At 37.8% G+C, this 12827-nt stretch overlaps 2 protein-coding genes across 3 annotated transcripts; both read left to right on the top strand.

The window, feature by feature from the left end:
- Positions 1-736: 736 nt before the first annotated feature.
- On the top strand, positions 737-1290 carry LOC121961098 (meiosis expressed gene 1 protein homolog). The gene is given in 3 exon segments (XM_042510960.1): positions 737-757; positions 759-884; positions 1109-1290. Coding segments are annotated over 3 exon segments (276 nt in total). The 3' UTR covers positions 1238-1290.
- A 794-nt stretch (positions 1291-2084) lies between these two features.
- tmem243b (transmembrane protein 243, mitochondrial b) lies at positions 2085-12374 on the top strand. Of its 2 annotated transcripts, none has more exons than XM_042511439.1 (5): positions 2085-2174; positions 7493-7754; positions 8283-8333; positions 10542-10646; positions 11723-12374. In XM_042511439.1, exons 2-5 carry the CDS (start codon positions 7677-7679, stop codon positions 11840-11842), a joined length of 354 nt encoding a protein of 117 aa, XP_042367373.1. In that variant the 5' UTR covers positions 2085-2174; positions 7493-7676; the 3' UTR covers positions 11843-12374. The 2 variants fall into 2 exon arrangements, with proteins under 2 accessions (XP_042367373.1, XP_042367372.1); XM_042511438.1 differs by lacking the exon at positions 2085-2174 and adding an exon at positions 2989-3137.
- Positions 12375-12827: the final 453 nt, after the last annotated feature.

Raw genomic sequence — 12827 nt, 5'->3', positions numbered from 1 at the left:
TCAAATCTTAAAACCTCTGAAACACGCAGACACATGATTTTATTGTGCTGCTTCAGTCGCTTTGAACCCTGAGCACATTTATTTATTTATCAGAAACATGCGAAAAAAAGCAATGAGCAACCTGATATGAAATATTTCACAAATTATGGAAAAATATATTCATAATTATCACATTTAAAATTATATAACTTAAAAAAATATGAGGCACTTTTTCAGGTAATATCCATATTTTTTTTTCTTTTTTTTCATTTCTAATTTCATCTTCCTCTTCTTCATTATGATTATTATTATTGTTATTATTATTATTACTATCATTAATTTATTTATTTTACATTTATTATTTTATTTTAGCACTTTTCAACATATTTCTAGTTTTTGTTCTCTCACCTTGTCTTTCTTTCTTTTCTGTTGGTTTATTTCCTGTTATGTTGCTTATTGCCTCCCTCTCATGTTTTTTAAAGAAATCAAGTCAGTTTGCAAGAATGGATCAAAATGTTGACTTTGCTGTTAAATCTGGATCTCCTGCACAGTAAAAACATGTTTGTTTTTGTGTTATGATGAAAAGCTTCTCTTGATCCTCAATATAATCATAATACATATTTATATTATGTTTAGAAAAAGTAACCGATGAGTCAGTTATGACCTTATTTTATGATTTTCTCTTATCTTGTCACTCATCAGAAACCAGTCTGTTGAATTTAAGAATTTGTGCATCTCTGTGACGTCTCTCAGCATCATGTCCTGCGCGACCGACAACACACTGCAGACCGAAGTCCATGAGCAGAGCCAAAGACTGGACGGCCGAGGTGGAAAACCTCTTCAGGTTCCAGCAGGCTGGCTACAGAGACGAACTGGAGTACATACAAGTCCAACCAGGAGCCGCGGTAAATATTCTGGCCTGAAGCTTGTGATTCAGAAAAAAAAGATATTTTATTTTACATTATTTTTTAATTTTATACCATATTTATTATGAAAATCTGGAATACAGGCTAAATACACACAAAATGACTAAAAGAGACACAGTGATTTATAATGTAAAAATCATCCCGGTGTGTTTTTGTTTGTTTTTGTGTGTTTTTGTGTGTTTTTGTGTGTTTTTGTGTCTCAGGTTGACAGATGGCCAGACACCGGCTTCGTGAAGAAGCTCCAGCGGAGAGACAACACGTTTTATTACTACAACAGGAAACGGGAATGTGAGGACCGAGATGTCCACAAAGTCAAAGTCTACGCATATTAATGTGCTCTGGACTCCAAATATATTCATACATTTATCAGGATGATCTTTTAACGACGCACGCTACAGATTCACTAAATCTGAAGAAGAAGATGACCTCTCTGTTTTCAATAAAATCATCTTAAAATGAGAGCAGCTGTGTAGACTCACAGCGTGTGAGTGTTTCTGCCGGACCACAGAGTGAGCATGATTATCATCATCATTATTATTATTATTAATAATTATTATTAATAATAACATGTAGCAGTATGTAGCCTACATTCCCAATTTTCATTATAAACGTTGTGTAAAATATATTTAAAAATACAAAAATAATGTCAAAATTAGAATAATGATAATAATAATAATAAATCCCCTGCATGGTTTAGCTAAAGAAGTAGATCACCTAAAAGTCTACATATTGTCCATTAGGGAAGTCTGTTTCACAAAAAAAGAAAAATGAAGGTTACCGCTGTAATGTGGCTCTTATAAATGACATTTTTTGACTAATTATCACAATTTTCAGGCTTACTGAGTGAGTTAAAACACACATATTTGCCTGAGTTTGTGTTGCAGCAGCCCTGAACACGTTTCAAGCGTCAGTTTCATGAGTTACTGAAGTTTTTTTTTTTTAAATTTACCACGTTGAGCTTTAATGAGCAGAGATTTCACGCCTCCTCTGTGTAACATTCATGAGCTGTTTGAAATGTGACTGCAGTGTTTCTGGGATTAAACGCTGGCCTGTCACACTCTGCTCATGTGATGGGACAGGAGGGCCGGGATTACACAGAGACCCCACTGCTGCCAGGTTTTTTTAACCCCCGAGATCACCAACCGGTCGCTGTATTGAGCTGCTGTGAATGAATGAGAGATTTGAGCTTTATTATTCTGTAATTAAGGAAAAAAAAATCTGCACACAAAGAAACAGGAGCTGATGTGACTGCAACTCCACACACAGCAGGTGAGTTCATTACATTATTCTAACAGTATAGCCAATTTATAATAATCAGAACTTTTTTCATTCTCAAAAATTTATTTAGTAATTAACCCTTTAAAATCTGGACCAATATCTCTTTTCTTGTGTTGCTTTCAGACTCCTTATACGAGTCTTTTAAACCTTCAATTGGAGCAATTTCTCTCAAAAATACGGGAAAAAAGAGCAATATCAGAAATATTCCACAAAGTTTAGTGGTGTTACAAAAATTATTTTTAAAAAAACAAGGAAATGTCTCAGCGGAAAAAGCAAAGGGAGAACTGACTGTATGATTACCATGATTAGAGATTTAACATTATGTTGAGAAGTTATTATAATCTTTAAGTGTCTCTTTCAGGTCATTTCCTCTATTTTATTTTATTTTATTCAAACTTTAATTTACTGTAAAAAATTGCACTTTCTTGCAAAATGTCTTTCTTATTATTTATTTGTTTAATTCTTAAGTGCTTGTCTCATAAGATGTATTCAAAAAAAGCCACAATTATTTCTGTTGTAACACTACGTCATCAATTACGTCATTTTGGCAGTTTTTAATAGGATATAATAATAATATAATAGAGATATATATGATCAGAATCAGAGGAGTTGACTGTGAAAACAATGAAATGATAGAATATATATATATATATATATATATATAATATATATATATATATATATATATATATATATATATATATATATATATATATATAATAAATATACATCTCTAATGAATCTTCGTGTAATATTTACCGAGCAGCCGCAGTCCGCGCTGCGGGCGCAGGCGCTGTTTGCTGCCCGGGGTTTGGTCTGTCAGGCGGCCTCTCTGTCGGCTCAACACGCTCCTTTAACAGCCTGAACCGAAGCTGCCGGTTTGTCGCCTTTAACTGTCTCTGGACGCGGTTTTGTGAGGTCCTGTTTGAGGGGAGTCAACAGCCGGACTCTGAGGTGAGAGGAAAACACAGCACCGACATCATTTATCGATCACTGATGATCAGTAATGAAAGTATCGATCCTTGAGAGCAGCTGTGGCCGTTAGCTTAGCCTCGTTAGCTTCAGGTCGGCCTCGTAGCGGCAAAGATCAGCTGAGCTCGCGGCGCCGAGGCTGCGCTCGTGTTTATAACCGGTGTTTAACGTCCGGGCTGATGGCTTATTAACGGCTTATAACATGTGTGTTTTCGGTCGGTTTCGATCGTCCGGTGAACGGTGACATATGTTGCGGTTAGCCGCAGGCTAACAGGCTGTTTGGGTAAACTTGGAGCTGTTTGTTTAGCCGCGGCTAACCAGGTAAGCTATTTACCTGGTTACCTGTCAGAGGAGAGGCGTCGGCCGGCTCTCTGTCAGCTGCGTGTCTGACGCTCGGGAGTTTTTTAATGCAGATTTTATCTCTTAACTTCTCCTGAAATCGTCCTGATAAGAGTCAGACTGGAGCTGTACATGATCTGATTTACAGTCAGACAACCGGAGGATTACCGATCATTCAGTCATCGATATTTGGGTTAAAGTGTGGATTCTGTGTGTTGACATAAAGTGAAATTATGGCTCTGAAACTGGTGTTATTGTCAGAAAACAGCTGTTAACACTGATAATCAGCTGGATTACACGTCCTCTCACTAAACTCCATCCACAGTTCTGACTATTTTATGTACTCTTAAAAGTATGTGAAGGTACTGCATCTGTCACAGAGAGGAATGTGCTGAGACAAACTAAAACTGTGTTTTTCATGTACATGTTTATTTTATTCTCAGAAAACAGCTGTTGGTGGCTTACACTCTCTCACACCAAACTCCATCCAGAATTTTGCTGATTTAATATCTAAAAGTGTGATCATAAAAAAACTGGGAAAACTGGTTGAATTACACCTTTAAACAGGCTGTCTGCAGGCCGCGTCAGCTGTTTTTAAATCGCTTCAAGCTGCAATAGTCATAAAAATTATCTTAAATTTAAATTATTTTCACTGCAACCTTTCTTCTGATTTTTGTTCTTTTATTTGGCATAATTAGTTGTAGAGCTGAAATAATAAATTAGTTAATTGACAGATAATTAAAAAGCAATTACTTTGATACATTAATTTTTTTACTCATAAATTCAATAAATTTCTGGTTTTAGCTTCTTAACTTGATGATGAATTAGATGGAAATTTCATATATTTGAATTTTGGGCTGTTTTTTTTCTATAATAGTAAACTGAATATTTTTGGGTCACTACAGCACCACTGTGAACTTGTAAAGGGCTTTTTTTTTATTTTTTTTTTTTTTTTTTTTTTTACATTTTGTAGACTAAATGATTTATCATTAAATCAAGAAAATAATCCTTACAGAAACTGGAGATCAAAATGTCAATTAGTCGATTTTATTTTATTTATTTTATGCTGAATTGAACACATTTACCTTCGTGTTTACGCGTGATATTTACCTGTTTGGAAAACGATGATTGCTTTGCTTTGACAGTTGGAGGTTTTATGGAGGCCTCGTTATAGTTTTTACATGTGAAACTCGTATTTTCCCGTCAGTGAGGCGGCGGCGTGTTTTTGAGGAGCCCCGTGAATCACAAGGCTGCGGAGGAATGCAGCTTTAGGCCGCTTTATGCGGCTCGATAATGAAGCTGTTGTTTTCCTGCGTGTTTTCTGCTGAGAAAGCTCTGCGAGGGTTTTATTTCCTCTCTGCTGCCTTCTGACCCAGAGAGGAAGCAGCTGCAGCGAAAACGCGCGTTTAACTGCGTCAAGTCCGGCTGTCAAACTCGGAGGTGACGTCGTCCCCGGCTCCTGCAACGTTTCCTCTACAGGAGCGATGCGTTTTATAATCCCCCTGAAAGATTTAGATGAGGGCAGTGTTTCTCAACTGGTGGGTCGTGGTCCAAAACTGGGTCGCAGGTCCACTCTGTATTTTCAGATTTTCAAAGAAATCAAAATCAACAAAAAGTTCTTAAAAAGGCAATTGCCAAAATGAGTTAAACAAAAAAAAAATCCCCCAAAAGTTTTGAAAAAAAAACTTGCTAAAAAGTTTTAAAGAAAATAAAATAATAAATAATAAGAATAAAAAATCATTAGAAAATTTCTAAGAAAAATACACTGAAAAGTAAAAAAAAAATGCTGAAAAGTTTAAAAGAAAAAGCACCAAAAAAATCACTTAAAATCACCAAAACCATATCATGCTAACCTGTTTTTGAAAGTAGAAAATTATTTTATTGCCTAGTTCTTGTTATTTTTTGCCTCTTAATATGCTGTGCTATTATTTCACTAAGTAAATGCACTTACATTTACATTTTGTAAAATAAAATAAAACATTTTTTAAAGTTCTTGTAAAGGTTTAAATATCTTTTTAAGTTGCTCTCGGCCTTCTTCCCACAGTTTTGAAAGAAATCAAGCCAATTATGGAAAAGTGATATTATTATATTATTTTTTATTCTATTTGAGATTGTCGGAGATGTTCACATGAGAGGAAGTCTGAAGAAAAGTGCTTTAAATCCTCAGCGTGTTTTTATCAACATTATGTGCAAAACTACACAAAAAAATCTTGTCACAACCATAAATAACATCCTAAAAATGACCAAAATATGCTTGAAACGCTAAAAGTGGCACTTGTTTAGAGACAGATATTTGTATTGCATCTAATTGAGTTGTTTTTAGTGAGAATAATTCCGACTGTTAAAGAGGAAAATAGACTTCAACACTGAATCTGAATCAGTATGAAGTCAGACTTTGTTTTGATTTCAGCTTCCTCTTTCAAACCGCCGTCATGGCCACCGCCACTCGTTTCTCTGAAAGATGGAAGTGACTTGCGGTCGTTATCGCACCTGAAAATAGAGGAAGTGACCGAGATGCAATAAAAATCTGTTTTCTGTTGTGTTTGAATCTGTCAGAGAAACAGTTTTTACTGTAAAAACTCAAAGTGTTTTAATAGTTTTAGATCTGTTTTACAAAATAACAGTTTTTTTTTTTTTTTTACATTTTTACTATGATTATATTTTTCATTTTGATCCACATTTTCTTTTACAAAGTGACTGACGGTCTCACCTAGTGTTCACACAAAATATAATTTAGGGCAGAGCTAACAACTATTAGTTCATCTATTTATGATTTTATGATGGATGTATTCATGGTTTTGTCTCTAAATGTCTTTTTTTGTCTTTAACAGTCCACAACACAAAGATATTAAATGCACAATGACATTAAACACTTGGAAAAGTGCTTAAAAATTATAATAACTCTGTAGCATCATTTTAAATATGTAATTGTCAGAATTATAATATAGTTTTTCCCCAGCTCTTTTCTTTTTTTCCCTAGCCTTGCTTGTTGTAGGTTCCTCATTACCTTTTTCCCATGTTTTTAAATAATTTCAGTTAATTTATTAAGTTTCAGAGGGTCCAATATTTATGAAAGGCGTCCGAAAGCAGCACAAGAAAAGTTGTGATGAGTTCTTGTTTGGAGGCTTAAATGTCAAAGATTAAATGTGATAAAAATAATAAATGTGTTCTTTGTGTCTGATTTTCAGCAGCATGTCATGTGATCGCTCTCTTTATTGCCTCAACGTTAAATAGAGAATTAATAAGACAGTATTTTTATGGTTTTAAAAGGCAGGATGTTGCTGAGACTCTGTTGTTGCTGTGACTCTGATGTTGCTGTGACTCTGTTGTTGCTGATGTTGCTGTGACTCTGATTGTTGCTGTGACTCTGTTGTTGCTGTGACTCTGATGTTGCTGTGACTCTGTTGTTGCTGTGACTCTGATGTTGCTGAGACTCTGTTGTTGCTGTGACTCTGATGTTGCTGTGACTCTGATGTTGCTGTGACTCTGATGTTGCTGTGACTCTGATGTTGCTGAGACTCTGTTGTTGCTGTGACTCTGATGTTGCTGAGACTCTGTGTTGCTGAGACTGTTGTTGCTGTGACTCTGATGTTGCTGTGACTCTGATGTTGCTGTGACTCTGATGTTGCTGAGACTCTGTGACTCTGTGGTTGTTGTGTTGCTGTGACTCTGATGTTGCTGTGACTCTGATGTTGCTGTGACTCTGTTGTTGCTGTGACTCTGATGTTGCTGTGACTCTGACTCTGTTGTTGCTGTGACTCTGTTGTTGCTGTGACTCTGATGTTGCTGTGACTCTGATGTTGCTGAGACTCTGTGACTCTGTTGTTGCTGTGACTCTGTGACTCTGTTGTTGCTGTGACTCTGTTGTTGCTGACTCTGATGTTGCTGAGACTCTGATGTTGCTGAGACTCTGATGTTGCTGAGACTCTGATGTTGCTGTGACTCTGTTGTTGTTAACCCTTTGTGATCTTCTCCTGTGGTGAATTTGTGTTTCACAGATAAAGCGTCCCACCTGAGTGTCCCTCCGTGATGTCCCCGTCACTCTGCTGACAGCGTCCCGGACCCCGTGCAGAGGGAGGTGACCGGTGGCGAACATGCAGCAGTGTCCCGGCGCGTCCATGAGGCGGCGCCGCTGAGAGGTCAAGAGGTCGCAACTGAGAGTTGGTGTCTGCCGAGCCGGCCATGGACGACTTCACCACCAGGACGTACGGCACGAGCGGGCTGGACAACAGGCCTCTGTTCGGGGAGACCTCGGCACGGGTACGAGCCTGCAGGGAGAGCCACGTTCAGACCTTTAATTCTGCTTTAATTCACCTTAAATTCAACTATGTTACGAATACACCTTTCTAAAAAGAAACCAATGTGTTCTATAATGTAATCCCCCATCGACAATCCATTAATCAGTCCTTATTTAAGTAGTTAATCAATAGGCTGTCAAAACAAATGCAATATGTTGCTTTTCACTTCGACTGAGGGAAAAATGCATTTGGTTTTGTTTGAAATAAGCAAAGTTTTTTTTTTTCAAATAACGATGAATCAGTTGTTAATTTTACCAATTAATCGATTAAGGAAAGTGTTTTGCAACCCTGCTAATTGAAAACAGCTGTTTTGTTGTTTGTTGGTCGTAAAGGGTTAAAAACGTTGATATGAAACACACGAAAGGTGCAAATGTGACGTAGATATTTGTGGTTTGCAGAAACGTAGAGTGCAAACATTGTCTTGAGGTAAAGATGTTTGATGCCGAATCGTATGAACTGATGTTCAGCTTTTTTTTTTTGTTTTTTTTAGGATCGAATCATCAACCTGGCAGTGGGGGGATTCACGTCTCTGGTTGTTTTAGTGAGTACGAATCTGCGGCAGCATCAGATGGAAACGACCGAAATGCTCCAGATTTTACAGATGTTTCACCAAAATAAAAGTCTGAATTAATCACTAAAATCCTGATTGGCATTTTGTTGATTATCCAAATCGGCATTATATTTTAGAAGCGCAAACAAAGCGTCAGCACGGGAGCTTTTTTTATAATTCTTTTTTTAATGAAATTTTTACTTGCTGCATATGATGTTAAATATTAAATTAAATAAATGTTATATATTTTTGGTCGTGGCTGTAAAACGGTCCTACGTCTCAGTGAGAGGTTTGAGGACGGCTGTGGTCTCGGTCATGTGATCAAAGACAGCCTGAGAAAAATATCTGACCGTGTCAGAAATTTGGGATGAGAATCTCACGGTGTGACGACCCGTGTCTAAACCGGCCAATAGAAACGCAGCATGAAATGACGCATTGACCAGCGCGATGCTGCTAAATGCGAATAGATGCTAATAAATTCTTTGAGCTCTCGTTGATAAACTGGCGTCAAGTCGTCCATTTTTCCCGCCGTGACCGCGTTCACTTCCTCCTCGTCACTAGATTTTGTCACATAAACGCCACGACAGCGAAGACTCCATTTGTTCGTTTACATTTTTCTCTACCACTACGGCGGCGTAGATAGATGCCGCACGCCGACGACGTTTTGTTGATGCGTGTTGACGTGGATGGACGCAGGTCACAGCCTGAGATCAGTGATGTCATCGTTCACACATCAAACTTGATGTCGTACCCAAATTTATTCAGATCCACGTCGCAGAGTGAAGCTGCTCTAAACGTACTGCAAAAATCTCTCAGTCTGCAGGAGACTTTAAAATGAGTTTTGTTGTGAAGTTTTCTGTTTTCCAAATTCTAAACTTCGACAAATGTTCGTATTTGTATTGTTGAGTATCGGTTCCAAACATTCGGTCTCATTAGGTACTGAGAATCGGCCCTGATGCATCACCAGCATCGTTAACAGCTGACTCGCTCTGTGGAAACACGTTCAGCTGAAACCAGATTTCAGAGCCGCTGCAGCGACGTGGTTTTTAAATGTTTTAAATGTTTTCCGGCTGTCGTGTTCGAGCAGACGGGAGCGGCGACGAGTACAAACGAAGAGTTACGGGACGCTCAGTTCTGAACTCTGTGAATGCAGTAATGTGGAGGCGTGATGTGCTCCTCCTGGAATGCGTTTAGCTTTTTTATTCCCGCCGTCAGCATTCGACAGGCTGCACAGAGCTCCTTTTAACTCTTAAACGGTCGTAACTGATCTGATGTGTCCGTTTGTGACCGTTAAAATCCTGGCGTGGCGATACTGAGCGTGTTATTAGAGTTTAGTTCGGGCTTATGCAAGAGTCTGCTGGTGCTCGTGTTGCATATCTGCTTTACTGCAAACATCAAGTGCCCTTTAATGATCGATTTCCTCATGTTTTAAACTCATTCAGCTCTTTTATAGTTTGTTTCAGCATCAGAGGCTGAACCGTGGCGCCACGAGATCCGCACGAATCACCATTTGAGCAATTTTCCATGTTGAGATTTACTTTAATAATCTAATAAAACAAATCTGTATCTGACTGCTGATAGGAGAAAACTGTCTGCGGATGAAACAATGACTCATCTGTTTTTACTTCTCCTTCTGCAGAGTGAAAATGTCACAACACTCACACACACACACACACACACACACACACCTTCAGCTCTGTCTGATTAACTCTCTGATATCAGTGTTTTTGTGCTGCGTTCAGACGCTGTTTAACTCTTTGAAACTTGAGCAAATTCATTTGATTGCTTTTGAAAACATGGTGGAAAAATGTCCAACACGCTGCAGAACTCAGTGAAAAAAGGTAACAAGAAAAAGACTTACAAACAATTAAAAAAAGGAAACACTTCCAAATTATGTCACGAAAAAAAATTTAGACATATATATTTTTTTTAATGTTCAGCTTTTTAAATGTTTGGGTTTTTTTAACTGGTTTTTGTTGCCAATTTTAAGGCAATTTTCTTGTAACTATTTTTGAAACCAAGTTTTGGTCAAAGTCTTTTTAAGTTGCTTATTGCCTTGGATCTCGAGGGGTGACATCGATTTAACTGCTCTGGAAAACCCAAAGTTTTCAGATTATTTAGAACCATTTGAAGGACTTGTTTAAATTGTAGATATTTAGTATTTATTGTTGATAATGTTTGTGCTGTTTTGTGTTTCAGGTGACTGTCATCAGTTCTTTTGTGTTCCCCTCGTTGCCTCCAAAACCGCTAAATGTCTTCTTCGCCGTGTGCATCCTGTTAGCGTGTGGATCCACTATAGTGCTGGTAACTAAATCATTATGTTCTTAGATTCTCAAAATGGGACAATTTGCTGCTTGTTTTATAGAATTTTAAACAGAACAATTTGGGATTTTCACCCTTTTTTGACTGACATAGAGCTGGGCGATATGGAAAAAAGTTATCACAAGTTTTTTTTTCATATCAGTCGATATCGATATGTATCACGATATACATGAAATCACTGTTTCTGTCGAGCTTAAAGTTCCCTTTGACTCCTCAGTGAGATATGAAGATATCATCAGGTTCATTTGGGTTTAAATATGTATTTTCTGTCAGCCATTGAACATGATCACCAGATGGAGGACCTATTCTACTAAAACTCAAAGAGGTCCAGTCAGTAAAATTTCCAACACTTCTGCCCTCGCTGTGTTTTGGTGTGAGATTTTCCTCGATGTCACGAGAGCGTGAGACAAAGCCCAAACGCGAGACGCACGGCAGATGCGTGGGAGTTGGCAGCCCCGGTGGGGAAAGGGTTAATAGAATTTTTTAATAACCGAAATACACACACGGGTAAGATTATGTTGGTTAGAGGTTCTGTCGGTTTTGATTATTTTTTGATTTATTGCCCAGCACTACTCCTTAAAAAACATCGTTCTCATTCTTACATTTTATTACAACTTGGCCGCGGTCCGGATCGGACGAAGTTTTGGTCCGGATCTGGACCGCGGTCCGCCAGTTGGTGATGCCTGGCTAACAGGTACATGTGATGAATCAGTGGTATGGGCGCTATTAAGAGCCACCTCCGTGCGTATTGGTTGTGCACATTATTTTAAAAAACAATTGTCCATGTAACGGTTGTTCAAAATCTTTGGCACTTGATGTTTGTTGAAGAATTGTTATGAACTGTGGAAAAGAAGGTTTTGTGGCTCGGTAATATAAACTTAAACTGATTTGGTTAGATTTTTAAAAATAAATTATGTATTTATATGTTTTCATTTGTTTTATAAATAAATAAAAAATCCGGTGAAATTATTTTAAGCTGAACTACTTTTTTTCTTTCTTTTCTTTGAAATTAGTGAAAAACAAAAACAATAATATTTCACGATGTCTGTGTCCGTCAGATATTCTGGTACCGGCAGGGCGACCTGGAGCCTAAATTCAGGAACCTGATCTACTACATGCTGGCGTCCATCGTGCTGCTGTGTCTGTGTGCCAACCTCTACTTCCACGACGTCAGGTAAAGACGAGGAGGACGAGGAGGAAGAAGGGAAGACGTCATGGCCTTGACACGCGGAAAGGACAACACGGAGAGACGGACTCGACTCGCACTAACTTGAATGACTTGTCCACCTGACCTGCAGCGAACTGGAAAGATTCCTGGACCAGAAACCAGTTCACGGGTCCAGTGTGGACGAAGACTCGCTGGTGCTGAAGCGTGAAGCGCGACAGCGTCACGGTTTAGGAATCATGATGTACCACGTGTTAGAGGCCGTAAATCTGCTGCAGGAACCGTCAGGTGTGTTTACAGGCACACAAACATTATTTACAGTCACATGAAGCACAAAAAACTCTGAATACATGAGTTTAATATGATGAAGATGAAGTTAAAGGAAATATCTGCCCCGTCCTCTCTCTCTAACGTCATATTTTACATGTTTTTCTTTGACCTCAAGTGTCTGATTTACTGTATTTATAAGTTTAAACAGGATAAAAAAGGCAGGGAAATTGTTGCTTTTATGTTAACCCTTTGAAACCTGAGTAAATTGGCAGCAATGAAAAAAAAGACCCAAAATAAGCAAGAAATTATTTTTAAAAAAATACTTGACTTGTAAAAATTAAGAAAAAACAAAGACAAAGCAACTTTTATTTTTTCCCTAGACATTTTCCCTGGCTTTTTTCTAAATCTGCTCATTTCTTGCAATTTTTGGAACAAATATTATAGAATTAATTAGAAACATAGTCCTCTGGAAATTTTTCCACAGCTTTTTTAAAATACTCTAAAATCTACTAATTGTTTGCAATCTTTGGAACAGTTTTTATGAAGTTGCTCATGTTTTTGAAAGAAATCACACCAATTTGATCACGGTTCAGGGTTTTAAAAGGTTAATCAGACAAGCTGTGTCTCATGTCGAGCAACACCTCCTTTAAAAGTTTGTTTAAGACCAAATTTCTGACTTCATGATCATTCCTGATGTTCCTGCAGACTCCAGTCAGACGATGTGTTTT

This window comes from Plectropomus leopardus, chromosome 22 (assembly GCF_008729295.1).
Source record: "Plectropomus leopardus isolate mb chromosome 22, YSFRI_Pleo_2.0, whole genome shotgun sequence".
Lineage (NCBI taxonomy): Eukaryota > Metazoa > Chordata > Actinopteri > Perciformes > Serranidae > Plectropomus > Plectropomus leopardus.
The sequence above is the reverse complement of the archived record's forward strand: the minus strand, read 5'-3'. Positions and strand labels throughout refer to the sequence as shown.

Coding starts and splice junctions, on each gene's coding strand:
- tmem243b (XM_042511439.1), top strand. CDS start 7,677: ATGGACGACTTCACCACCAGGACGTACGGCACGAGCGGGCTGGACAAC. Junction 7,755..8,282: donor TCGGGGAGACCTCGGCACGG/GTACGAGCCTGC, acceptor TGTTTTTTTTAG/GATCGAATCATCAACCTGGC. Junction 8,334..10,541: donor TCACGTCTCTGGTTGTTTTA/GTGAGTACGAAT, acceptor TTTGTGTTTCAG/GTGACTGTCATCAGTTCTTT.